This window comes from Musca autumnalis, unplaced genomic scaffold (genome assembly GCF_047663935.1).
Source record: "Musca autumnalis isolate F117 unplaced genomic scaffold, ASM4766393v1 scaffold_5, whole genome shotgun sequence".
NCBI lineage: Eukaryota > Metazoa > Arthropoda > Insecta > Diptera > Muscidae > Musca > Musca autumnalis.
Genome location: NW_027412088.1, coordinates 83,331,762 through 83,358,724, shown reverse-complemented (window position 1 = coordinate 83,358,724; position 26,963 = coordinate 83,331,762). Strand labels below are relative to the sequence as shown.

The window sequence follows — 26,963 nt, the reverse complement described above, 5'->3', positions numbered from 1 at the left end:
AATGATTGATACTCGGGATACGTAATCGAACGCAAAATTCAGAACAATCGAAAATCGATCAACTTTTCGTTTTTCTTTATAAACAAGATTTAACTCCAATTTTCGACTTTTCATGGCAAACGTTGAATAAGTACCTGAATGGTATTAACATGACAAAATGGTATTGTGGTATCTGAAACTATAATATGTTTGCAGCAAGCATATGTATATATTTCCATATAACTACTATATATATTGTTTTTTTTTTTTTTTTTTTTAGCTCACCCCGTTTGTTTTATTTTTTAATATGATTCAATGAACCCAAAAAATAGTAGTTATGGTTACTATATTGAACTATTTTTGATTGCTGCAAACATGTTATTATGACATAAAACATAATATGGTTGTTGTAACCACTATTTTTTCCACAAAACTAGTTATTATAGATATTATTTTTTAAAAATTATATTACTTCGATAATATTCTTTCTTTGCATGACATTTTGTCCTCGCTACAAGTTAGACAAGTCTCCTGAGAGGAATATGGAAAACTCAAACTTTACCTTGGCTGCCTTTCTGAACATAGAAGGAGCCTTTAACAACGTAGAACTTGAGTCCATAAAACTCTCACTTAAGAAAGTTAACACACCTGAACCTCAGAATTATAAACTCCAGCATTGGGGAGACAAAAATTAGGAAAACAGTAACTAGAGGCACCCCCAATGAGGGGTTCTCTCACCGCTACTGTGGCTACTTGTTATAAACAATATTTTGACGGACCTGGACAATCAAGGTATAAAAGTTGTCGCCTATGCGGACGACGTTGTACTACTGATTTCCGGTAAGTTTCCGTCAACCATTTCGGAGCTTATGCTAGGAGCATTATCGACGCTGTCGCGCTGGGCTAAGGCCAATGGCCTTGGAGTAAACCCAACCAAGACAGAACTGGTAATGTTCACGAGAAAGCCTAAGCTCGGCGTATTTGTACCACCAACACTGGATGGAGTGCAGCTTCAGCTCTCGCCCGAGGCAAATTACCTCGGCACTATCCTGGACCGTCATTTTGTAACTATTTTTTGTTCGTTCGTCTATATTCGTAATAATTTGGGAATCCATAGCTCAGGCCCTAGATGGCATACAGATCTAATTCTTCGTAGACACGTTATATATATTGTTAAGAATTCCTCATTCAAAAATCAGCGTTCCAAATTTGCGCTAAGGCGAGTAAATCGATCTAAAAATTTTGACAATTCGTGTGAGAACATACAATTTTTTACAAAAACAGGGGGTAAGTGTCAGGCAACTCGCAGTGCCCTACGGCTGCATGAACAGGATCTCTGGCGCGGTTGTACCTATGGGCATGGTTGTATCCTGAATGAATCAGGCATAAATGTGAACCAACGCGGAAAACTGAGCGACTATATATCACCAGTCCTGAGATTTGACGATATAGACGTCGTTATACCTAGTAGAGATGACTGGAACCGCAGTAACCCCCCTCTGGACGGTCTGGCTTTCTATACAGACAGTTCCAAGATGGAGGAAGGTACCGGGGCTGGCGTCTACTGTGAAAGGCTATCTCTTGAGACAGCAACTGTAGTGTCTTCCAGGCTGAAATCTTCGCGATTTGGTAGGCAGCGGAATTGATAAAAAGTTTGGATGCAGAAATCTTTGAACCGGTGACTATCCATGTGGATAGCCAAGCGGCTCTTAAAGCCATCAAATCCTGCAACATCAAATCCGATGTCGTCCTTAAGTGTAGGTCAGCCTTGGGAACGCTAACTAACGGCTTCCGGCTATGCTGGGTACCAGGACACCGCGACTATCTGGGTAATGAAAGAACAGACGAATTAGCTGGGCGAGGATCGCAGTCCACAGACCTAGCTATCGCTGACTCTATCAAACCATCCATTTGTCATTTCTTTCAAAATATGAAAAAGTTCTCTGACGAAAGAGCCAGTGAATTGTGGCATAATGAACCTAGGTGCATTGTGGCAAGATCCATATGGCCGTCTCTGTCAGTCAAAAGAACGAACTCTCTGCTGAACCTGAGTAAAGCTGACGTTAGAGTAACGACGGGAGTCATTACTGGACACTGCTACATCAGGGCCCATACCAACAAGTGGGATGAGGATGTTACTGACTATTGCAGACTTTGTGAGGACGAGGAGGAGTTAGAGACGATCGAGCACATCCTGTGTCGTTGTCCAGCAATGGTTCGTAGACGGCATAGGTTAGTAGGTGCTCACTTTCCACCGTGTCTAACTTTCTACTCAACTGTAGAACCTGCTGTGATCTACAACATCATCAAAAATCTGAAGTGGCTGGGACAGCGCAACCTGAACGCGAAAATTAATTCAACTATTCTGCCTACCATTAAAAACTATTACTCTAAAACTATTACTCCACTCTTAAACATTCTTGTAATCTATTCGTTCTCTCACTTTGCTAACAACTTTCTCTTTTTATTTTTCCCCCTATCCTCTCTTTTTCCATCTCCTCTTTTCCTGCAGCTTTTTTCTACTGGATGATCACAATGGACCGGAAGGTCACCGAGTGGCGCAGTCACAATTTAGTGGCTGCACATCCCCTAACCTAACCTAGACAAGTCTCCTTCTCACCTCGACAGTGTACTGTATGATCGACTGAAGCCTATGGGGAAATGAGACTATATACATTTATCAATATAGCTGTAAGCCTTACTATTCAATTCTTGATAACCCAATTTTTTTTTCTGCCCAAGCAGACCTACCCAGCAAACCAAATATAGAATGTCCCAAACGATCGAACAATTACGGAAGCCCTTTTCAAAAAAATTGTTGCGATTTCTATACGATTTTCGTAAGGGATTTTCACCAATTTCGTTCCAATTTCGAAATGAAATGTCTGAAATAAATTTCACTTCCGAATTTCCTAAAGATTTTCCTCCGATTTCATTTCGAAATCGTTCCGAAACCGAACCAAATTTGATCAGACAGTTTATTACGAATTTTTAACTATCGTTACGATTTCGTATCCAAAATCGGGCATAGCATTCCAAGTTCAGGCCGATTTCGTTACGATTCCTTTATGGTAAAGGTTTTAAGCCATGCTGGAAAAATTGATAGGTCATGAAGGGTGGAGTAATACAAATTGCATTACAATCCAAATTGTTTCAAGTTGGAACAGATCCAAGAAAAGCCGATTGGTATATAATTTCAGCGTGGCGCGTATATAACCGTTAAAGACGCCTTACTTCAGCGCGGGGAACACTTTAGATCTTGCTAAACACTAAATTCAGAGTTCTGTCAGACTAGTCTGAAAATAGTCGTAACAAAACTTCGAATAATAAATTTTACAAGGATTTACTTTCGAAATCGATTCGACATTTCGTTTTGAAATTATGTCACCCACTCCATATAACATTCTTAAGGCCTGGGTACATAAAGCAGCTTCGTCGCCCTGGCTTTCTTGCCTTGATTTATTTCTGACATGAGACAAATGAAAAAATAAAGAAGGTTTAGCCAATTTCGAACTAGGTTGCGCTTTTTCTTTATTCTTTTATTTTTCTTATGTCAGAAATGAAGCAAGGCAAGAAAGCCAGGCGACGAGGTTTCTTATGTACCCAGGCCTATACGAATTCGTATTCCTTGATAGGTCATGACGAATCGATATACATACTTAAGTAATACAAGATCAGCGGTTAAAACAAAAACAAATGCATCACAATCCAGAATTTTCAAGGTGGAAGAAAACCTGATTGGACACATATCTATTTGGCGTCTGTAAGATCCTTAAAGGTACCTTACTATAGCACGAGGAAAACGTTAAGACTTTTTAAACACATAGTTCAGACTTCTATACGACTCGTCTGACAATAATCGTAACATCAAACCTGTGTTAAGAATATTAATTCAGGCAAGCGTTGGAGTGACCACAAGCCACGTATCGTCGAGATCAATTGATTGTGATCCGGCTGTTGTTGGAGTCTATGTCACTGGCAGCAACCTAGGTTCCAGCTGGTCCTATATCCACAAATGGGAAAGGCCTAATTTGGCTAATTTCACATAGTTCGCCAATCACAGCCCAATTCTTTTGATGTTCGGGTAGCAGAAAGGACGTTCCGGAAGATTATCACAGTTTCAGCCCCTCGCTATTTACATACCTTCTGTTCGAATATCCGAATTGAGACCAAACATTCCCAACAGAGGCGGCGGGACTAGCAAATGAAACTGATGAGATTCGTTAATTCTACCCTAGTGACCCAGGAATGGGGGAGCTGACACTGGAAGTTAATAGGAGAGCACAAACGGAGCAAGTGGCTAGATCATTTGAAGAGTTGCAACTTTGGAGCCGAAATTAGTGAATTGTGGGCAACGGTTAAGTCACTCTCGAACCGTGGACAGAAAAATATGGGACCCTCAGTCAAGTTTGACCACGTTACACTGACTGATGCGAAGAGGTGCGCAAGTTATTTTAATCGACAATTTGTCCAGCACCCCGGAATGACATGGTGAAGAGAAGAGTACTACGTTCCTTTGGATATCTTCCTGTCAAGGACGAACAACAACACTTTACACTGGATGATGTTGCAAATGTCATTACGAACGCTAAATCATCCAAAACGTTGTTTTGGCACAATTAAAATCCGTGAGGTGCATCCGCTTTAATTCCTACTGGACCAGGATTGATGGCGTAACGTACAACATCTGCCCAGCATACAATAACGGTCCGCATGATGCGCTATACGACATGATCAATTTCCTAGCCAAACCAACTCACCTAACTTCTCTTTCATTTGGAACTAAAGCTATTTAGGTGGCGCCATTTCTGAATAAGGAATTGGAAGCAGAGCCGACAGTTTTAGCAAAATTATCCAATCGAAATGGCCGATTCGCTGAAAGGATAGATGGTATGGAAAATATCCTTGTAGAAAATTATCTATATAGGAGGTGGACATACGTGGTATAGTTCAGAAAGGTCTTAAAAAAAAGTAAAAAGTATAAGTCGCCTTTACCGACAGAGATATAGCCTCAGCCTGTGTGAATTAAAACATTCATCTATTGATAATATCGAATTGAATAACAGCTACGCAATCAAAGTCCTTTTCCCCAATAATTATGAATTAGGAGGTTTTCAGATTTTGTGGCCCTTGTTGGACGCATCAATTTGCCGACAAAAATATATTTGGATTAAAGTTTTGCAGAGGAAGTACCTGAAGGAATGCATCGGCATAGGCCATTTTGGAAGTGGATCTCATTTTGGGAATCATTTTTTTCCATTTTTTTTTTTCATAGATAGCGCGCGCTCTAGTCGTTTCAGTTGTTAACCGTAAAACTTAGAGGTTTTGGACTAGAGCTGGCAAACTATCGATATCTGCCCCATTCGATTTTTTCGATATTTTCGTTTTAAACTATCGATAAAATCGATACTATCGTAGATTTGCACCCATATTTATTTGAAGCCAAAATTGACAACAAACGTGTTATGTTTACATTTCGTATGCCATTGAAATACCGTTGTAAAATTCAATTTTAAAACATCGGTACGTTAGGTTTTCGTGCTCTCGTGGTGGACTTTGAGGAGATTTGTTCCAGCCCTTAACCCTAAAATATGTTTTGAATTTTGCATATTTCTGGAGTTTTTGTAACACTCCGGTTACACTTAACCGGATTAACCCAGTGGGTTTTGGATTTCAGATGTCAATTCCATAGCGCAAACATCAAATAAATCCTTTCGAATTGGGTTAACCCGGCAAAAAACTCTAGTGTAACCGTACTATAACCTTCTTTATGAGGGTTAATTTTAATACGCAATAGAGTTGACAATTGAAACCCAGTGGGTTTATTAAATACGGTTATATGTAAACGTACTATTAAACGTATTTAAATTATTTAAACGCATTTTGCACTTTCACTTAAACAGGTGTTTTGGGTGTTTACGCAATTTATTTGGCAGATATTGTATGGACTTGACGACTTAAATGATGCATGTTTTATAAAACATGTTAAGTGTAAAATGCGTTTCATTTTCCTATTAACAACACGCATTTCTACTTGGTAGTACTGTCATTAGTAATGTAAGGTAGAGTTGTTAAAATCTAGTTAGTTTAAACGACCTAGTTCAAAATATAGTTCAGTGGACAACGGTTGTTTCCATGAACGAACTGCGAATGAGTTATATTATCTCTTTGTTTTAATAAAATAAATCATACGCAAACGAACTATGGTACTGAACTAGTTCACTAGATTTAACAACTCTAATGTAAGGCTCTGAAACACCAGTGAATGATCAAAGTGAAGTAGAAGAAGCATAGTTTATTATTTTTGTCGATATATAGATCACACGTATTTAGCCATAACTTTCAATCCATAGATCCCCACGTATTTTGCCATAACTTTCAATCTATAGATCCCTACGTATTTTGCCATAACCTAGATCATATGGATCATATGTTAGATCATATGTTTTTGGTGCTTTAATATAATTTCGATAATATCGATATAAAAAACTATTCATCGATATTGGCGTAAAAAATTAAGTATCGATAATATCGATATCCCCATCGATGGTTTGCCAGCTCTATTTTGGACTACTATGTCAGAAAGCATGGACTTGCCCACGAAAAACATAACTTCGCTGTAAATAGGACCACAAGGATCATTTTCCAAAGGATCTTCGAATGGATTCCAAACTGCACTTAAATAAAAAAGTTTAACTTTTGTGGGGGAGTTACCCTAAGGAGATGACCGATGTGTACCATTTTCGAAGTTAAACTAAATTTGGACAAGATCCAAAGTTTGGACCAAATTGGTTGCTCCGTTCAACAGATATATGTAGATCGTACCATTATACGACATTTTTTACTTTTAAAGGGAGTTACTGGAAAGTGTGGACCTATATTGCCCATTTTCAAACTTAAACTAACCCCCTGTTTTTGTAACTATTTTTCGTTCGTTCGTCTATATTCGTAATAATTTGAGCCTCCATAGCTTAGCCCCTAGATGACATACGCCCCTGATTCTTCGTAGGCATGTTCTATATATAGCAAAGAATTCCTCATTCAAAAATCAGCGTTCCACATTTGCCCTAAAGCGAGTAAATCGATCTACAAAATTTGACAATTCGTGTGAGGACAATAATTTTTTTTTTACAAAAACAGGTGGTAAGTATAGACAAAATATTACGAAGGCAAAATTTTGGACCGAATCGGCTGATCCGTTCGAAACTTATTGTGTGCTCCAGATACTACACATGATGTCATAGGTGTTTTTGCAGCTTTCGGGCCATTTTCTCAGGAGGTATGGACTTGAACTAAAACTAAGTTCGGACAAAATACTACGAAGGTCAAATTTTGGACAGAATCGACTGATCCGTTCGAGAGTTTTCGAACGAACGGGCTTTTTACAGCTTTCGGATCATTTTCCCAAGAAGTATGAACTTGCCCCTGGAAAAACTTGTACCGTCGTAATTGGGCCAGCGAATACAAAAAGTTGCTAAATAGCGATTCGAGAGCAGCTATTACAAATTTTATGTGGAAGGTACCCGAAGGAGAGGACCGATATAGTTCATGTTTGAGAACCTGATCTATGTCTCGTAGAAATATCACGATGTGCAAAGTATGGACCAAATCGGTTGCTGCCTTCGAGAGTTATCGTGCGCACCATTTTAGCGAAAAGTTTTTAACTTTTGTTGGGGTGGTACCTGAAGGTGTGGAGCGAGATATGGCTCATCTTTGAACATAGAATAAGATCGGACAAAATATTACGGAGGCCAAATTTAGGAACAAATCGGCTCATCCATTCGAGATTAATCGTGTGCTCCAGCCACTGCACCATTTGATCATGAAGTATGAACTTGCCCCTGAAAAAAAACTTTTAACGTCGTAATGGGGGCAGCGAATACAAGTTGTTGCAGCATTTTTTGTTTTTTTTTTTTTTAACTTTTGTGGGGGATGTTCCTGAAGGAATGGACCGATATCTTCGAACTTAAACTCAATTTGGACAAAACATTACGATGGCCAAATTTTGTACCCAATCGGTTGAGCCGTTCTAGAGTTATCGTGCGCTGCAGCCAGATGGATGGACATTGCTAAATCGACTCCGAATTGTCTGAAATGAATCTTGTCCAAACATACTTGGGTCCTTAAAACCATTATATCGACGACGCACATTTTTGAGCGTATCAAAGTGTATATACCCTCCCTCCTTAGGTTAAAGACAGAGGGTATAAAAGCCTGGTTTATATTCTTGATATAAATATAAAATATAATTTTAATAAAAAGTGCACAATTCTAACTCAAATTGCCCCCATACATTACTTGAAAAAATAGAAAATATTCGTTATATAATTTTTTTGCAAAATGTCGCGTCTTATCTTGGCAATTCACCAAGAAATGAAGTCAAATAATACTGGAGGGTGGTGGTATGGAGGTGAATATTCGCAAATACTGATAGAAGAAAACGAAAAAAGAATTTTATTTATTTACTCATTTGTTTAAGCAAGAAATTCCAAGCCAACAAAAACAGAAACAGACAACCACATGAAATAAGGGGGATAAAAAAAAAACAAAAACAGAAATAAATATAATAAAACAGCAGCGGCAATAAAAACACAACTTTAAAAATTCTTCAGACATGAATCATCTACAAATTGAGACCAACAGGCAAAGGTGTCATCGTCTCTTGGCTGTCTTAACATTTCAAAAAGGAGAAATTAAAAAAAAATAACTCAAAACAGTAGCAGCAAAATAACCACCATATAAGGCAAAATAAAAATATCAAAAGAAAATACACCACCCGTATAAAAATATTAACAACAAATATTTTAAATAAATCTTATTTAAATCCCTCCAAAAACAATTAAATTATTTACTTTAATTTCAAAATAAACAATCAACCACCACCACAACTTGCCACAAGTCAAGTGAATTAAAAACAATTTTTTTTTTTGTTTTATTGAAAATAATTTTGTGGCGCCCAAATTGTTTTGTGGTATAGAGATTTATTCCCAAAAAATATACATTAACTCTTCCTCACCAAACACCCCAAGCATTAATTCATTATATGGGGTTCTTTTATGAATTTTCAATTCAATATAATACAATATTTAAAACCCAAAATCACTCTGGGGATTTTATCTCCCAAATGCCAGTTGATGCCAATGTTGATGGCTTTGCTGATTAGAGATCTGATGATGATGGGTGATGATGATCTTTCTTGTTTTTATGGTGCCGGCGTTAAGCCTGGCGGGCCGTCATTCATTACATTTATTATGTGATCACCACCACACCACACTTGGTGGCATCAGGCCAAACGCCACTGACTAATTGAAAATAAAAATTTTTAAAATTGTTCAGAGAGGAAGAGTGCGCAACCATCAGCCCTTTAAAAGTTAAACGTATTTTACGTTAGCTATCATTTGGGCGGGGAAGGGGGAGAATTAGTATCCATGAATTTGTTTTCAAGTGCATGAAATGTTATTTCCGTCCCTTTTATCGAGTGTGCTGGAATATAGTTCACCAATAAATTAATTATCACTTCCTTTAAAAAACACAAAGAAAATAAAATACTTTTGGAACTTCGTCGATGAATGATTGGAAAAAACTCAAACGGCCCATAAAACAAAGAGTTTGTTGCTATTTTAATGTTTTGTATCCCATGTGTGGTTTCCATTATCACTAGGACAGAATTACGTACACTCCACTTCAAAGAAGTACCCACATTAACAATAAACAAGTAAAAAGGTATATCATCAGGCTGTGTGAATTGCAACTCTCATCTATGGACAGATCGAATACGAGCTAGACAAACGAAATCCTAGTCCACCAAAAATTATGTGTTTAGGGGGTTTTGAGAATTTTGTGGCCCTTTGTGGAAGTATTTATGTACGAAAAAATGGCCTCTCCAAAAAAATACTTAAGATTTGCTAATAATTAATTAAGACGCAAGAGTTTTCCCGATGAGTACCTGAAAGAATGGATCGACATAATCCGTTTTGGAAGTGATCTTATTTTAGAAGTCATTCTTTTCGATAGATCGCGCTCAATAGTCATTTCAGTTGAACTTTTGTGAGGAACCGTCTTGGAACTTTATGTACGTTTGGAACAAAATTTAGCACTTACAAATTTTCGGCAAAATCGGATACTCAATTCGTTAGTCATCGTGCTCATCAGCCATTTGAGTATCTTGGTCTTTGGACTATGTCTAGACCAAAAATGTGCCGCATCGAAATAATTGTTTTAGACGCCAAGTATGTTTGGACGAAATCTGTTTCAGACAGTTTGGAGTCGATTTAGCCATGACCGTCCGTCTGTCTTGTGCGCACGATAACTGTGGAACGGATCAACCGATTCGTTCCAAAATTTGGCATTTGAAATTTTTGTCCATACTTAGTTTAAGTTCGAATATTGTTGTTGTTGTTGTAACAGTGTTTTATTATTATGTTTGTATGTTCGTTCTCCTGTTCAATCTGGCTCTGGTTCTATCTCCAGTTCCAGGAAAATGGCTGCTTCGATGGGATGTAACCACAGATCCACTGGAGTTAGATGAGAAGATTTGGCGGTGCAGTTGAATAGGTGTTTAGTATCGCATACATGCCGCATACTGGGCAGATGTCTTGCACGGTGCGATCGATTCCAGCCCAATAGGAATTTAGGCGACTGCAATATCCCGAGGGTAATTGAGCCAAAACTACTCTGGTTTGTCGTGACAGCTGACGCTCTTCAGCTGCGATAGATGGGGGATGTACTCCGATGACTGCATTCACACAATAATTGCTTATGGCCTTAGCAACTGTGTCCGTGTGAATGCTGTTCCAAACTGCCTGATATACCTGTTGATCGAGAGGTTCTCTCCTATATTGTTGGACCTCCGTCTCTAGAGCATGAATATCCTTCTTGATATGCTCTCACGGTAACACCCGAGCAAGTACTGCAACGATAGCATCTCATTATTTTGTCGTACTGGAAGAATATTTGCCTCCTCATGCTGATGATCGGCAACTTGATAGCTTTTTCTAATGCTGGGGAGGACTAAGGCCTCATGGGTCTTCGCTACAGGTGACAAAAGCGAAATCGGCCTGTACGATTCACCTTTGCTGGTATCCTTGCGGGACCACCCTGCCCATTTTCCAGACTTCAGGAACAATAAGGGTGGCTAGCGACAGGTTGTGAACTTTAGTGAGATACTCCAATCCCGGCTCATCTAGCTACTTCAGCATTACCATGGAGATTCCATCAGGGCCCAACGCTTTGGATGATTTAGCGTTCCCGATGGCATTCGCAAAATCATCCATTGTATACTGTGGTGTTTCATCCTCGGCACGAAGAGAATTAATGCGACGTAACACTCTTATCTTCGCCCTGTCACTCTCGGGGTGCTCGAAAAACTGTCGATTGAAGTAACTTGCACACCTCTTCGGGTCAGTCAACGTAACGTCGCCAAACGTGACTGAGGTCCTGTCATCCCTCCTTCCGTGGTTCGAGAGTGACTTAACCGTTGCCCACAATTTACTTATACCGGCTCCAATGTTGCAACTCTTCAGATGATTTAACCACTTGTTCCGCTTATGTTCTCCGACCAGCCTGTTAACTTCCATTGTCAGCTCCCTGACTCTGGGGTCGTAGGGGTTGGTTCGACGAAGCTCATCACGCATTGATGATGTCTCGGAACATCCTTTCCGCTACCCGAACATCAGAAGGATTGGGCAATTCTCTGAAGCGGCGATTGGTGAACTCTCTGAAACTCGGCCAATCAGCTTTCCCATGATTGACGAACGTGCGGCGTTCCGAGGTGATGAAATCGGGTGGTCTGCTGATGGAGACAATTATGGGGAGATGGGCTGATCCAAGGGAAATGACGGGTTGCCAGGTGACGTCATTTGTCAGACCGGGTGACACGATGGTTATGTCTGGCGAACTGTGACACGCTCCTCTAATTCTGGTAGGGGCTGTGGTCGTTCAGCATGGTTTCCTGCACCGCCGCGACCTTGATCTTCCGTTTCATAGATTCCACTATTTTATCGATCTATTGCAATTAAATTGCAAAAAGGATGCATTTTCTGGGATTGGAACAACAACGGCTGGTGTTAAATGATGCTCGTGCGGCTGCTGTTGGGGGGACTGCGGGGGAGTTTCGTGACGATGACTCACTGGGTGGGGCTGTGTTCGCGCAGCATGCAGCAACATAGCCCCTATCGTAGTCCCTCGCGTGGGCAAGTCCAGAGCAACCCCTTAAATGCACCCACTCCTGACATCTATTGCATCTCACCGAATATTGGATATGGGTGAAGATGCGGATGTGACAAACCGAGCACAAATATATTGGTCCTGGGTTTTCCTCCGTCCCGGCACGGACCAAAAGAATTCGGAGCAGACATTCCGCGATATGCTGCTTCCAACACCGAAAAACGTAACAAATACAAACATATGTACACTCAGGTGGCAGCCGCTGGCCGGAACGTTGATGTTGTGTGGTCCCGGGTCAATCCGGTACAGAGAACCCGCTGCCGTGGGATTGGAGTTCGAAGATGGTACCTTCGGGTACCTCCCCCATAAAAGTTTAAAAAATTCGCTAAAATGGTGCGCACGATAACTCTCGAAGGGAGTAACCGAATTGGTCATAACTTTGCATATGTTAATATTACTATTAGGCTATTTTCTCATCTATGAACATTGTAGCTTCAGAATCCGGAAAAACTTCCAAGTGTAAGCAGCTTTCATTTAAAGTTAGTTCAGGCGCACCGTCAAGCTCCAAGAAACCTTAACGGAACCAATGGCTAATGTGCAATCGGGTACCTCCCACAAAACATTTGTGAAAAGACAGTTTTGAAAAAGTTCTTCTTGGCGTCCATGTTACGACGGACCACTCTTGTGTGGTTTAAAAAGGGTGCAGTTTAAGGACTCCTATGGAATTGTTTTTAAATTTTTGGCAGCATGTTCTGTATGCGGCCCCAGTTAAGACGGTACAATTTTTCCCGGGGTGCAAATCCATACTTCCGCAGAACTTGGTTCAAAACTCAAAAAAAAACGTTGACGTCAGAAGTGTTTGTTTATTTTCTTTAGATCCGATACTGAGGATATATTTCTGCCGGCACCAGTGTACGAAAAAGATCTTTATGAAATGTTTGCAAACGTTTCGTTTCGTATTCCCATAGGAACAAAACAAAACATAGCCCAAGTTGACCGAGCTCGTTGGTTAGTTTCGTTTTGTTTAACATTCGTGAGTGCGAACAAAACGAAAAAAAAAGTTCTCAACTTCACAACAACTCGTAGAAAACGAAATTGTATAATAAACACTGCAAACGTTTGCAAATGTTTAGTGGTCGATTGAAACATCCACCGCAGTATATTCCATGTATGTGATGCTAGCTTATAGTGTTGTTAAGCAATCAAATGTGTGTGTGTCTGAATGTGTCATTGATCATTTCTCACAGCAAACGTTTGCAAACGATTCATTTTGTTTCGTTTGTAAATGAAACAACTCGGAACAGTATAGCCGAAGTGCATTTCAGCAATCGTACAGTTTTGTTCTTCTTCAGTTCAAAAGTTTGTGGTTTTGTTTTGTTTTGAGAACGATTCAAAAAAAAATTAAATAAAGTTTGTGACTTTTTGTGAATGGTACGGGAATCGTTTCGTTTGTTTGCGTTCACTGGTCGTTCGGCACAGCTGACTGATACTTTCTTATGATTTCTTTAAAAAAATCAGACATTTTCAAACGTTTTCAATTAAAAATATTTCACCTTCTCTTATAAAAAAGTTCTCTCAAGCAAATTAATTTGTTAACGCTGTTATTTTCATTTCATTGTGTCTGTCCACGTCAGCATTCATAAATTGAAGGGAACCAATAATTGATAGAATATGAAAAATACGTAGAAAAAAAAAACAACATGATGATGATGTTATTGTTTTTTTTTTTTTTTTTGTTTCTCTTCTTAATTAATTAAGCGTTAAATTACTTGAGCCGATCAAAATGAATCGATGTAACACAAATTTGGTCAATATCAACAAAACAATTTGCAATGATTTTGTACGTTCAACATTCTATGCGTTCTAGGATACTTTGTAGTGATCATTTGGCGATACAAGTTCACACAAAAGAAAAAAATTTACTTATTTCGAAAAAACAAGTTCATTGCTAACATATTTTCCGAACAACAGTCAGGCTAACACAAAAGGTCTTTAAGACGCATGCGTGCTCACGTCAAATGTCAATAAATTGAACATTTGACAGGCAAAAAGGCAAGGCTTTAATTATTATACCCCACCCTCACCCCGTTATAGAACTCCCCTCTGCCTAATAAAAGAAGTTTTTACCAAACGTGTGCCGTTTGTCTATTCGTTTTTTTTTTTTTTTTTTTTTGACAGAAAATTATTAACCAAAAACTTGACAATGAATGAAGATTTTTTTGCGAACACGTCATTTAACGTTTTCCCATAACAAAACCGTGTGACCCACTACAGAGAGTATGCCTGCCGTCCATTCATCTATCAAAAACAACAACAAGTTTCCTTATATGACAAGGTCCTAGTTAGTTGCTGTTCGTTCGTTCTTCTACCTCAATTAGCTGCAAAAATCGCAAATAAAGTTACAATTTTTTATTTTTTATTTTGAGCTGTAATAATAATCTCCTCATAATCAATTATGGCAATGTTTAGTTTTTATTTTTCGTTCAATTGTGGAACCTGCGAATATTTTATGGTTTTTATGGTTATGAAATGTGTGTAAATTATTTACCATTTATGGTCTGATTAATTATGTTTTGAGAGTTTTTTTGTTGCGGCGGTCAGGTGAGAATATTATTAAAACCAAATTAATCAATTCCATAATGGTTAGAAAGGCGGTCATAGTGGGAAATTTTATTTGACGAATTTTGTTGAAATTATAACAGAAATTCGATTTGTTACAGACTTAGAAAAGATTTTTCGTATAAGTTTAGACTTTTGCCAGACATTTCTGATACATGAAATTTTATTTTTTTTTTGTGGAATGGCAGAATGGAAGTATAAGTCGCGAAGTCAAGTTGGAATTATTATCAGTAAAACATAATATCTTCAGAAAAGCTGTTTAGATTTTTTATCAGATTTCGTACAGAGATGTCGCAAGATAATCGGAAAAACATTCTATCCATTTCATTTCATTTGACAACTTGATAAATTTCCTTATAAAAATATTAACTTTTCTTTAATAAAAATGAATTTTGTGGTTGTTGCAAATAAAACATAAAAAATTATATTTTTTCAATTGCCAACAACAAGAGAATTAAACAACAATAACACTCAAATCGCAAAATATTTAATTATTATTATTTAATGAACTCGTTGCTTCTTCGTTCGTTTTGTACAGGCAATAAATAAAGCAATTAAAATTGTTAAACATTTAAAGAACCATAAAAAGAAAGAGAGCGACAACGACGAAGAAAACAACATCACGATTTAAGAAAATGACTTTAAAAGGAGAACAACAACAATAAAGAATATTTAAAAAGTATATAACGTGAGAATTCCTTTAATAGATTTTCTTTGTTTTTTTTGTTGTTTTTTTTTTCTACAACCCTGTTTAGGTAGTGTGCCTTGTGGTTTGGCGGAATATCGAAAGATATAAATAGAAATTTCAAATTTTAAATGGACCACGCCATATGGACGTGCGTTGGAGGGTCATTGCATGAATACTTACCGCACCAGAACCTTTTGGTTTAGAGGCAGCCACATAAGCTAAATACTGAATAACTTTTTTCGTATTTTCGGTTTTACCAGCACCCGATTCACCGGTACACAATATGGATTGATCTTCACGATCTGAAAGAAAAACAAAAAAGGAAATTGACAATTAATATTAAAGGAAAAAAATGAAGAGAAATAAGTAAATTAACCAAAAGAAAATATCGATATGAATAATGATTAGAATATACCTCAAAATGTTAAATTGAATTCGTAAGGAGATCAGTTAAAAATTTGTCCTAGAGGGCTTCAGGTTATAAAGGTTTCCCACAAATATACTGAAACGGAAACCGCTTCTCTTGTGAAGAAACCGCTTCTCTTGTGAAAGAATGCATCTTAAGCTCTGTGATAAAGAACCCTCTTTTAACAGGAGGGAGAGCAGAACATAGAACGGCACTACTTGAAGATACATTTTATTGGGCTTCCCAGAAGAAAAATATGTTGTCTTGTCGAAGGTGCAAGCTTATCTTTGCTCCACCAAGGCATTAAAAATTGTAATAAATGGTCTGTTCCTTTACTTTTGAAAATGGTAAAACTGGCAAAAGTAGCAAAGTTTGTAATCTACTTCCATATGAATTGTATGGTGTCTGAAGTAAAGGAACGCTTTTCGAGTAAAAAGTTGTAAAACTTGAAGATTCTTGCACGTAACAGGGCTAAAGTTTTGGAGGTAATTACTTGGAGCTCAGAAAATATTTTTTAGGAAAAGTTCAGACATTGTACAGAAATGTCTGACTTTCAGCATTTAATTGACAAGATTCGTATGACAGAAGCATGTTTCCAGAATATCGTTCAAAACCCGAATAAAAAGTCGAAGACAATTCGTTCAGACCTATTAAAAAATTTTCCGATTAATTCAGCTTAATAAAACGATGAATCATCGATCAATAAAGGTCAAAATATACTCACTTTAGATTTGTTTTATGAATTCAGACGTTTTGCAAAAAAGTTCAGACATTTTACAGAAACGTCTTATATTCTTATAGGGTCAGAGTTCGTTCAGAATTATTAGAGACTTGTCGGATGAGTTTAGTCTTTTAGAAAATGAGGAAAATGTATAATTTGTTTAGGTCTGTCTGCCCGAACCTTATTTCAAAACGTGCAGACAGGAATTACGTCAAAATATTCTTACTTAAGGTTTGTTTGATGAGTTCAGACATTGTGCAGAAATGTCTGATAATCAGAATTTGTTTTCCTAGATAAAGAGAGCTAACATGGAAATGTAAATCAGCAAATTTGATCGAAAAGTGCAAAATTTTGTGCAAAACCACAGAAAGTTTAATGGAATACGTATAGGTTTTGTAAATAATAGTCGGACGAGTTCAGACTTTGCCTGATATTCAGTATTTCATTTTCTTGGGTATTACAATATGTAAATAGTCATTTCATCTGTGTTTTGATTGAGAAGTTCAGTTGGTTTGGAACAATATTTGATATTGAAGGTTTATTTGGCAGGGTACCATAATGAACAACACATTTCAGAATTCCTTCAGACTTATTAAAGACTTGTCGAATGTGTTCAATCTTTATAAAAGGATGAAAATGTAAATTTTGCTGATCTTTGGGCCCGAATCGTATTTCAAAACATTCAGTTAGGGATAACTTCAAAATATCCTTACTTAAGATTTGTTTGATGATTTCAGACATTGTGCAGAAATGTCTGATAATAACAAATTGTTTTGCTAGATGGAGGAAACTAAGATAAAGATGTAAATAAAAAGTCTAATAAAATTCTGTCCAAAAATTTCTGACATACCAAAGAAAGTTGCACGGAATACATACAGACTTTGTTCAGAAATGTCTGATAATAGGAATTTCATTTTCTGGGGTAAGAGAATATGAAATATCCACTCTTGGAGAAATTTCTGATATTGAAAACATGTTTTGCTGAGTACAATGAACTTATTTCTGATGTTGCGCGGAATCATCACAGATGTACAATTTGTTTTGATAGATGAATAAAAAAATGGGATAGCCAAAAAGAACTATTACATTAAAAGGTCTTCGGTCTACAAGAGAAGACCTCAAAACGACTTCTGCCTACTATAAAATACCTTAAAAGATCTTCTGTCTATTACAGATAACCTTATGAGGTATTCTGACTACTATTGACGACCTTGAAAGTTCGTTTGTCTACTAGAGAAGATCTCAAAAGGTCTTCGGAGAAGGCGTTAAAAGCTCTTTCATCTACAAGGGAAGAAGGATGGTCTTCTGTGTACTATAGAAGACCTTAAAAGGTCTTCTGTGTACTATAGAAGACCTTAAATTGTATTTTGTCTACTAGTGAATACCTTATAAGGCCTTCTGTCTCCCATAGAAAAATTTAAAAGCCTTCTGTCTATTAGAGTAGACCTTAAAAGGTCTTCTGTCTACTGGGGAAGACCATAAAAGGTCTTATACACAGAAGAAGAGGTTAAAATGTCATTTGTCTACTGTAAAATACCTTAGGCTGCCACCGTGTTGCAATGCTATGCACACCCGGCCTTGCACGCTGAAGGTCGTGGGCTGGATTCCCCGGCCAGGCAACATCAAATTTTCAAAGGTGGCAAATATAAATACCCCTCAGTAATTTTGGCGAAGTTTTCTGAGTATTTCAACTTAAAATTTCATTTGTCTACTTTAAAATACCTTAGGGTGCCACCGTGGTGCAATGCTATGCAAACCCGCCTTGCACGCTGAAGGTCGTGGGCTCGATTCCCCGGCCGGGCAACATCAAATTTTCAACGGTGGCAAATATAAATACCCCTCAGTAATTTTGGCGAAGTTTTCTGAGTATTTCAGCCATGTAAAATTTCTCTATAAGTGGTGTCTTAGGACACGCCGTTCGGACTCGGCAATAAACTGTAGCTCCCATATCATTGAGCTAATATGAATCGGGGTGCACTCATTGATATGAGAGAAGTCACCCTTGTCCCTTCTGGAATGTTTGTGGAACAATTATTTCCAGGGTGATTATGAATGTAAGCTCTCCGTGAGTTTTGTCTTTCTGTCGTTTAAACTTAAGGAAAAAGTGAGAAAACTCACGGGGAGTTGATATTCATAATTTGGCTTTATATAAAATACCTTAAAAGGTCTTCTGTCTGCAAGAGAAGACCATAAAAGGTCTTATATCTACTAGAGAAGACTTTAAAAGGTCTTCTGTCTACTACAGAAGACTTTAAAGGTTCTTCTGTGTACTAAAGTCGACCTTGAAAGCTCTTCCGCCAACTAGAGAAGACCTTGAAGGGTCGTCTGTCTACTAGAGAATATTTTAAAAGGTCTTCGGTCTACTAGAGAAGGCCTTAAAAGGGCTTTCATCTACTAGGGAAGAAGGATAGTCTTCTGTGTACTATAGAATACCTTAAAAGGTCTTCGGTCTAATATAGAAGACCATAAAAGGTCTTCTGCCTACTATAGAATACTTTAAAAGTTCTTCGGTCTACTGTCGTCTATAGTGAAAGGTCTATCTTGAAAGGTTTTCTGCCTACTATAGACGATCTTAAAAGGTCTTCTATCAACTACAGAAGACCTTGAAAAGTCTTCTGTCTGCTAAAGAAGATCTTAAAAAGTCTTGTGTCTACTAGAGAAGATCTTAAAAGGTCTTTTGTCTTCTATAAAGTACATTTAAAGGTATTTTGTCTACTATAGAAGAACTTAAAAGTTCTCCTATCTACTAAAGAAGACTTTAAGAGGTCTTCTGTATACTATAGACCTTGAAAGGTTTTCTGCCTACTATAGACCTTAAAAGGTCTTCTGTGTGCTAGAGAAGAACTTTTGAGGGTCTTCGGTCTACTAGAAATGAAATTGAAAGGTCTTCTGTGTACTAGAAAAAACCTTAAAAGGTCTTCGGTCTATTAGAGTAAATATTGAAAGGTCTTCTGTCTACTAGGAAATGCCTTAAAGGTCGTCGGTCTACTAGAGATGAAATTGAAAGGTCTTCTGTCTACTATAGAAGACCTTAAAAAGTCTTCTGTCTACTATAGAAGACCTTAAAATGTCTTCTATCTACTATAGAAGACTATAAAAGGTCTTCTGTCTACTGGAGAAGATCATAAAAGGTCTTCTGTCTACTACAGAAGACTTTAAAGGTTTTTGTGTCTACTATAGAAGACTTTAAAAGGTCTTCTGTCTAATAGACGACCTTAAAAGGTCTTCTGTCAACTATAGAAGTCCTTGAAAGGTCTTCTGTCTGCTAAAGAAGACCTTAAAAAGTCTTCTGTCTACTAGAGAATATCATAAAGGCCTTCGGTCTACTAGAGAAGGCGTTAAAAGGACATTCATCTACTAGGGAAGAAGGATGGTCTTGGGTCTACTATAGCAGACCTTAAAAGGTCTTTGGTCTACTATAGAATACCTTAAAAGGTCTTCTGTCTACTAAAGACGACATTGAATGCTCTACAGTCTACTAGAGAAGACCTTAAAAGGTCTTCTGCCTACTATAGAAGAGTTTAAAAGTTCTTCGATATACAATAGACGACCTTAAAAGGTTTTCTGCCTACTATAGGCGACCTTAAAAGGTCTTCTATCAACTACAGAAGACCTTGAAAAGTCTTCTGTCTGCTAAAGTAGATCTTAAAAAGTCTTCTATCTACTAGAGAAGATCTTAAAAGGTCTTCTGTCTTCTATAAAGTACATTTAAAGGTATTTTGTCTACTATAGAAGACCTTAAAAGGTCTCCTATCTACCAGAGAAGACTTCAAAAGGTCTTCTGTCTACTATATACGACCTTGAAAGGTTTTCTGCCTACTATAACCTTAAAAGGTCTTCTGTCTGCTAGAGAAGACTCCTTTGAGGGTCTTCGGTCTTCTAGAAATGAAATTGAAAGGTCTTCTGTCTACTAGAGAAGACCTTAAAGGTCTTCGGTCTACTAGAGAAGAAACAGGTCTTCTTCTTCTACATAATACCTTAAAAAAGTATTCTGTCTAATAATTTTTAAAATATCAAAAAAAAAGGTATTCTGTCTAATAATGTTATCAATATTAGGGCTTTGTTGGATGATTCAAGACCCTCGCCTGAAACACACAAAATCTAAAATGTATCAACAATTGAATTGAATAAAATTGACCATTGAATTCCGAATTTTATTCAACAATTGACTTGAAATTACATCCCAAAGAATTAATATTCACAAAAAAATATAAAGAAAACAACACTCCCAACTATAGTTTTCTGATATGTCTCCGAACATAAAGTGACAGTCAACGCAACAGCATGTGATAAGTGTTACATTTCACAGTGTACGCGATTTGCATAATGACTCATTCCGGCGTATATAGAGAAATTTGCTGATATTAACACATATCACAGACAACAAATGACCAAACAAACAGTCAGTCAGTCAGCCAACCAGCCGGTTGGTCATCCAACCAACAAAGCCGCTGACTAGTCCAGTTTATAAAATAAAACTTAACCACCATACACCATGAAAAGGGCTTGGTAGGGAGGGAGGGAGGTAGGCAGAGATTGAAGAGTTGGTTTTGATATCAAAGTTTGTTTTTTTCTGGTTTACTTCCTTTTAAAATGCATCATGAGCAAATAAATTATGCAGACAAAGTTTATGATGATGATGAGTCATATTTACCCACCCAGCCCTATATGACAATATTTTCCATTAGACAAATTTGTTATGTTTAGGGAAGGAAAACTAGAACAGGAAAAACAGGAGTGACCACATAATTATGTTGGAGTTTTCAAAAGTTTACACCCTCATAAATGCCAAAAATTTAACCTAGTTTTTTTGAGGAGTTCATAAAATACACCTTAACTTAAAAAAAAAGAAGTTGTTCAGTTGGCATGCCATCACGAAATTTAGCAAATAAATGAAACCCTTTGGAATTGTGTAACAACAAATCAAACTCCCCTTATAAGAGCGCATGTTATTGACCCTCTATGTTCAGGCGAACAAGGCTACATTTCTTAATTACTTTCCCATCCATCTATCCATCCACCATTCATCGCTGCTGGTCAGCACCATCAACCAAACAACAATATCTGCAGAAAATATCTGGCAATGAGATACATTGCCAACAACAGCAACAACATTCACTTCAATGCATAAGAAGAGATTATAAAGATATTTCATTATTGAATTTGAAATTGAATACCAGACACACCCCAGCAAAAGTAACAAACAACCGGATTCCAATAGCCAGGCATCAATACAAAAATAAGAAATAACTGAAGAGGAAGAAATACAAAAGCGTTTTCATCAATTTAAGAAGATTTTTGTGTATTACAGCCTCTGGAAAAAAGGAGAAAGAAACAGAATACTAGGGGGTTTCAAAATATCTATATGACAATAATCGGGGGAAAAACACATGAACGAATTTTAGGAAGTCTGAAAATGTAATATAAACTTTTCTAAAAAAAATAATAATGATAATAATCGTAAATAAGAAACAAGAAATATAAAGACTTCAGAATTCTATCAGACATGTCTGACAATTATCGGGAGAGGAAATGCAAAAAATGTATGTAATTTAAGATTTTAAAAGATCTGTATGTTATATTCCTTACAACAACGAAAAAAATAGGTGTTTTATCTACTAGGGAAGTAGGATGATCTTCTGTCTACTATAGAAGACCTCAAGCAGTATTCTGTCTACTATAATAGATCTTAAAAGGTATTATGTCTACTACAATAGACCTTTAAAGGTTCTCTGTCCCCTGGAGAAGACCGTAAAAAACCGCTTGAGGAAACGAAACAAGAAATATGAAGCCTTCAGACTTCTATCACACATGTCTGACAATAATCGGGAAAAAGAAATCCAAAAACTGTTCACAATTTTGAGAACAATTTTTATTTAATAAAAAACCAAAAAATATTAGGACTTCAGAAAACTATCAGAGACGTCTGACAAAAATCGGAAAGAAAAAATTCAAAAATGTGTTCATTATTTTTAGGAGGCTTGTATGTTAAAACCTCAAAAAAAAAAAATTAAGAGTTCTGTCAGAGATGTCTGACAATAATCAGGGAAGGAAAGATAAAATCATGTATGTTTGAAAGTCCTACAAGGTCTTAGATCCACTAAAAAAGAATTTAAAAGGTATTCTGTCTATTAGAGTAGACCTTAAAAGTCTTTAAACGGTATACTATAGAAGACCTTAAAAGGACTTCTGTTAACTACAAAAGACCTTGAAAGATCTTCTGACTACCAGATAAGCCCTTAAAATGTCTTCTACCTACTAAAAAAGACATTAAAATGTCTTATATCCACTATAAAACACCTTAAAACGTCTTCTGTCTACTGGAAAAGAGCCTTAAAGGACTTCTGTCTACTATTGAAAACATTAAAATGTTTTCTATCTACTAGGGAAGAAGGATGGTCTTCTGTGTACTATAGAAGAAATGGCCTTTTGTATACTACAGAAGACCTAAAAGTGTCTTCTGTCTCTATAGAGGACCTTAAAGGGATCTCTGTCTACTAGAGAAGACTTTAGAAGATTTTAAAAACCTCTTGAAGAAACAATACAAGATATATGAAGACTTTTTGTATGTATTTAAGAAGATCGGAATTATAACAAAGTTGAAACAATAAATATTAAAACTTTAGAATTCTATCAGACATGTCTGACAATATTCGGGAACGAAATCCAAAAAAGGCTTTCACAGATATTAGAACTTCTGCCTAATAAAATTAGCTTAAAAGGTCTTCTGGCTACTATAAAATAGCTTAAAAGGGAAAACACCTTAAAATGGACTTCTGTCTACTGTCTACTGCAGAAGACCTTAATAAGTCTTATGTCTCTATATAAAAAGTCTTCTGTCTCTATAGAAGACCTTAAGAGGTCTTCCTTCTATATAAAAGACTATAAAGGTTCTCTGTCTACTAGACAAGACCTTAAGAAGGTCCTAAAACCTCTTGAAGAAACGAAACAAAAAATATGAAGACTTCAGAGTTCTATCAGACATGTCTGACAATTATCGGGAAGGGAAATACAACATCATTTGTATGAATTTAAGAAGATCTGTATGTTATAGCCCTTAGAAAAGTGAAACAGTAAATATTTAAACTTTGGAGTTCTACTAAACATATCTGACAATAATCGGAAAAATGAAACCAAAAAAGTGTTCTCAAATTGAAGATGTTTATGTTATAAAAAGAGGACCAAAAATATCAGGATTTCTACCTACTACCAATACTTTAAAAGGGCTCCTTTCTACTATATAAGACGATAAAAGGTATTCTGTCCACTAGGGAGGAAGAATGGCCTTCTGCGTACTATAGAATACTTCAAAAAGTCTTCTGGCTACTAAAGAAAACTTTTAAAGGTCTCTATAAAAGGCCTTAAAAAGTCTTCTATTTCTAATATAAGACAATAAAAGGTAATCTGTCTCCACAGAAGGGCTTTAAAGGTCTTCTGTCTTCATAATAATTGTTCCACAAACATCCCAGATGGGACAAGGGAGACTTCTCTCATATCAATGAGTGCACGCCGATTCATATTGGCTCAAAGATATGGGACCTACTTTTTATTGCCGAGTCCGAACGGCGTGTCTTACGACACCACTTGTAGAGAAGTTTTTCATGGCTGAAATACTCAGGAAATGTCGCCAACATTACTGAGGGGGAATTTTGCCACCGTTGAAAATTTGATGTTGCTTGGCCTGGGATTCGAACCGCAGACCTTCTGAGTGCAAGGCGGACGTGCTAACCATTGCACCACGGTGGCCCCCATAGAAGACCTTAAAAGGTTGCCTGCCTCTTTAAAAAGACAATTAAAGCTCAAATTACTAGGAAAAACTGCAAGACTTCCAGAACACATATAGTTTAGAGTTTTATCAGACTTGTCTGACAATTGACAATATAAATCTACATATAATATAATTATCAGTCAACGTTTCTTTTTATGAAATATATATCAGAGTTATGAAGTGAGTGAATGTGAAAACGACTCAACTAAAACTTTTCGGAAGACTTCAGATATTGTACAGATGAAATATAAATAGAGCATGAAGTGCATTTGGTTTGATGGGCTAACGATAAGGATTATTAGGAACCTGTATCGGGAAGGGAAATACAACATCATTTGTATGAATTTAAGAAGATCTGTATGTTATAGCCCTTAGAAAAGTGAAACAGTAAATATTTAAACTTTGGAGTTCTACTAAACATATCTGACAATAATCGGAAAAATGAAACCAAAAAAGTGTTCTCAAATTGAAGATGTTTATGTTATAAAAAGAGGACCAAAAATATCAGGATTTCTACCTACTACCAATACTTTAAAAGGGCTCCTTTCTACTATATAAGACGATAAAAGGTATTCTGTCCACTAGGGAGGAAGAATGGTCTTCTGCGTACTATAGAATACTTCAAAAGGTCTTCTGGCTACTAAAGAAAACTTTTAAAGGTCTCTATAAAAGGCCTTAAAAAGTCTTCTATTTCTAATATAAGACAATAAAAGGTAATCTGTCTCCACAGAAGGGCTTTAAAGGTCTTCTGTCTTCATAGAAGACCTTAAAAGGTTGCCTGCCTCTTTAAAAAGACAATTAAAGCTCAAATTACTAGGAAAAACTGCAAGACTTCCAGAACACATATAGTTTAGAGTTTTATCAGACTTGTCTGACAATTGACAATATAAATCTACATATAATATAATTATCAGTCAACGTTTCTTTTTATGAAATATATATCAGAGTTATGAAGTGAGTGAATGTGAAAACGACTCAACTAAAACTTTTCGGAAGACTTCAGATATTGTACAGATGAAATATAAATAGAGCATGAAGTGCATTTGGTTTGATGGGCTAACGATAAGGATTATTAGGAACCTGATACAAAAGGGACGACTCACCCTACAAAGTATTTTGAGGCAACATCAGACATTGTGCAGATATTTCTGATTTCTGCAATTTTTTTGACTGCTGGGAAGAAATTAAAAAGACCGTCAAAACTTAAGAAACGAGGAAAAAACATGAAGACTTAATGGACAAAGGTTCAGACTTCTATCAGATTTGTCTGCCAATATTCGAAAGAAAACATTTGATATGTTGTTCAAACTGTCGACCTGAGTGACTTTAAAATAAATATACGAAAGAGGAATATGATTACAAAGACTTTTTATAGGACTTTAGATTTGGTGAAAAAATTTCTGATATTGAAAATTGACTTGGGCTGGATGGATGGTAAATTTTGAGGAAATATGGTAACTGATAAAAAGAAAAAATACTTTAAGATTTAGTAACACAATAGATCCGATTTCTAACAGACTTGTCAGTTGAAGGTCATCGTTAGACATGTAGCTCAGATTATCGATTAAAGTTGCTTCCAGAAAGCTGAACATGATCAGAACTCAGCTTATTAAAGGCTTTTCGGGCGACTTCATATATTGAGCAGACATTTATGATATTTGGAAGTTGCTTGGATCAAATTGGTTACTACTATTAAAAAAATTGTCGCTGGTGTTAACGTACAAGGTGGCGCAAATTAATCCTCCTAGCAGCAAATGCTATAAATTTTGCGATTGGCCCCTAATGTCAGTTCTGTTTTGACATTTGTGTACTAAACACATGCGAAATACACGTTAATAAATAATGTTACGCTACACTGCTCCAGAACGCGGAATATTTGTGTCTATTTATTTGACCAATAATCGGTCGGTGACTTTGGCACAACGTGAATTTCGTCGTAGATTTCCTGATTTGACAGCCACAGACTTCTTTTTGAGGGGCTTTTTAAAGTCGCGGGTTTATGTCAACAAGCCTCAGACTCTTTCAGCTCTTAAAGACAATATCCGTCAAGAATGTGAGGACCTATCGCCGGAAGTTTTGGCCAAAGTGATGGAAAATGCCATAAAAAGGGCTCAAATGACAATAAATGTGGCGGCGGCCATTTATCTGACATCATATTCTCGACTTGATGTAAAAAAAATTAAAATACCAAATAAAAATAATCCACAAGAAGAATCAAAGTTTTTCTTTTTTTAAATTACAGTAATTTTTGCTTACCTGCACATTCAAAAATTGCAAGACTTCTTGTGCAGGAATGTCCAAAATGCAGGAAGCTTAAATTTGCTTACCTGCCCAACAAAGCAGATATCTTAAATATTGCTTACGTGCCCAAGATGTGCAGCTATAAGCAATGTTGAAATAATAAAGTGAGAGTCGTTTTATGCTCTGAAGAGAAAACGCTACATTTTTTACTTTGAATCCTCTTTTCTAGCGCTATCTTTGTTTTGCACCCTTCTTGTCAATACAAAATCACAGGGGTTGAATATTGTGAATGTTTTGAGTTCGCATAAAATTTTTAATTTTTTTTGTGCAGCTATATAAAAATTCTACAACCAAATTAAAATAAAATCACCAAAAT

General features: G+C 36.8%; 1 protein-coding gene across 15 annotated transcripts in view; it reads right to left on the bottom strand.

The window, feature by feature from the left end:
* Nucleotides 1–26,963, bottom strand: part of zip (myosin heavy chain 10) — a 155,612-nt gene that overhangs the window by 24,453 nt on the left and 104,196 nt on the right. For all 15 annotated transcript variants that reach the window (XR_012408558.1, XM_073957058.1, XM_073957065.1 and 12 more), the window contains exon 5: nucleotides 15,632–15,753. Coding sequence is in view for 14 of the 15 variants with exons in the window: in XM_073957058.1 (XP_073813159.1) it covers nucleotides 15,632–15,753 (122 nt within the window). In the remaining variant the exon portion in view is untranslated. The remainder of the gene's footprint in view (nucleotides 1–15,631; nucleotides 15,754–26,963) is intronic.